Source organism: Penaeus vannamei, chromosome 15 (assembly GCF_042767895.1).
Source record: "Penaeus vannamei isolate JL-2024 chromosome 15, ASM4276789v1, whole genome shotgun sequence".
In the NCBI taxonomy this organism is placed as follows: domain Eukaryota; kingdom Metazoa; phylum Arthropoda; class Malacostraca; order Decapoda; family Penaeidae; genus Penaeus; species Penaeus vannamei.
This window is the reverse complement of record NC_091563.1, coordinates 25,876,056-25,878,555: the sequence shown is the minus strand read 5'-3', so window position 1 is coordinate 25,878,555 and position 2,500 is coordinate 25,876,056. Positions and strand designations below refer to the sequence as shown.

General features: G+C 32.8%; 1 protein-coding gene across 1 annotated transcript in view; it reads left to right on the top strand.

The window, feature by feature from the left end:
- The window catches only part of LOC113800322 (DE-cadherin), a 55,726-nt gene that overhangs the window by 15,155 nt on the left and 38,071 nt on the right, over positions 1–2,500 (top strand). The window contains exon 6 of the mRNA XM_070130202.1: positions 2,201–2,325. Within this exon, the coding sequence (XP_069986303.1) occupies positions 2,201–2,325 (125 nt within the window). The remainder of the gene's footprint in view (positions 1–2,200; positions 2,326–2,500) is intronic.

Below are 2,500 nucleotides of genomic sequence, written 5' to 3'. Positions count from 1 at the left end.
ATTATTATTATTGTCATTATGATTAATATCATTATTATCATTATTATAATCATCATCATCATTATCATTATTGTTATTATGATTATTATCATAATAATAATATAATGATAATAATAATTACTGTTATTATTATTAATATTATTATTTCTATCACTATTGTTATTACTGTCATCATGATTTTTCTTCATTATTACAATTATTATTATTTGATTTTCATCATTATCATTTGATTATAAAATTAATTATAAAAGATTTAATCATGATAATGATAATGATGATAGTAGTAATGAATATAGAATTATAATAATAGTAATAAGAATTTTATTATCATTGTTATCATTAACATTATTTACATTATTTGAACCATTTCTATTAATTTTATTGTTATTATATTATTATTATTATTATTATTATTATTATTATTATTATTATTATTATTATTATTATGATTATTATTATTATTATTATTATTATTATTATTATTATTATTATTATTATTATTATATTATTATCATTATCAAGGCTATTATTATTTTAATTATTATTATGGTTATTGATATTATAATTATCATCATTATCATCACTGACATCATTATCATTATTGTCATACTTGTTAAACCAGGTTATTAAACATTTATTTTTGCTCTATTGTGCATATTTCTCGTTATGATTATTGTTGATAATCATTATTGTTATTGTTGTTTTTACTACGCTTCTTTGGTTATTTTATTATTCTTGTTTCTATTTTTTTTTTTTTTTTTCAAGTAGACGCGTCTGACATTGATTTCATTATCATCATTATTGATGGCTTTAATAACATTCTTATCCAATTCCCATAAACGTTACCCCCAAATTTCTAGATTTATTCTATTATTTAAATTTTCATCTGTATTACATCTCTAATTCACGACTCCCCCCCCCACACACACCTTCTCGAAACACTACAACGAGTCGATAAAGGCATTCAATATACACGAAACGCGTCTCACAACCTTTACTGCATAACCCCAGCTCCACGTCTCTCTTACATCTCTCGTTCACAACCTTCTCACTTTCTCAAAACATGACAACCTGTAGAAGAACAGCTTTTAACAAACACGAAACCAGACGAGGTCCACAATCTGTATTATATGACTCACCGGTTTCGCATCGCCTTGCATCTCTAGTTCACACACATCCCTCCAAACTTTTCAAATCACAACAACCATTCGGATAACAACATTCAATAGACATGGGGCACTAGTCACACAGTCGGTATTATAAAAAAATAAAAATAAAAATAAACAATCTAACTACCCTATTCATGTAAACTCCTTGTCCCCGGTTTTCCTTGCATCTCTAGTTCACACACATCCCTCTTGCTTTTTCAAAACACAACAACCAGTCTAATAACAACAATCCGCATCTGCTTGCATCTCTTAGTTCACACCCATCCCTCAAACATTTTCAAAACACAACAACCATCCGGATAACAACATTCAGTAAACACGAAACACTAGTCACACTATATATATAAACAGAAACAAACTGACAACCCTATACATGTATTCTTCCTGTTCGCGGTTCTCCTTGCATCTCTTGTTCACACAGACATCCCTCCTGTCTTTTCAACACACAACAACCATTCGATAACAACATTCATTAAACACGAAACACGAATTCAACAGCTTATACTATATAACTAAACACAGAAACAAACCGAGCACAACAACCCTATTCATGAATATATAACCTCTCCGACCCTATTCATGTTCCAGGTCCTCCTTGTATTTCTGATTCACACACATCCCTCAGACATTTTCAAAACACAACAGATTCGATAACAGTATCCAATAAACACGAAACACAAGTCCAACAGCCTATACTATATATCTAGAAACAAACCGAGTCAAACAACCTGTATATGTAAACCCTTGTCCCCGGGTCGCCTCGCTTCTCTCGTTCACACATCCCTCCCACCTTCTGGGATTACAACGTTCAATAAACACGAAACACGATGCCAACAGGCTATACTATATAACTGAACCCGGAAACAATAAAATACATGTAAACTCCCTTTCTCGGGTTCTCCTTGCAGCTCTAGTTCACACACACATCCCTCCCACCTTCTCAAAACACAGCCATTAGAATAACAACATAAACACGAAACGCGAGCCACGACCTATACTATATGCCTCCCCGACTCCTCCTCTCCTCGCAGTGAACAACATCACGTACGAAATTGTCGAAGGGAACGAGGAGCAGAAATTCCGGATCGACCCCACCACGGGCGACGTTTTGGTCAACAAGCTGCTCGACTTTGACCATCCCGTCATGGACAGAAATGTGAGTGTTTGGGCTGAATTCTTCTTTCGGTTTTCTCATCTCTTTCTTTTCTTTTTTCGGGCCAGGGTTATTCGTCGCACGTCTGGATATTTTTTTCTTATTGTTTGTCGTCTTTTATTCCTGTTTTTTTTCTTTTTCATCTTCTATTTGAGCGCCATTATATCGCCAGCGCCTT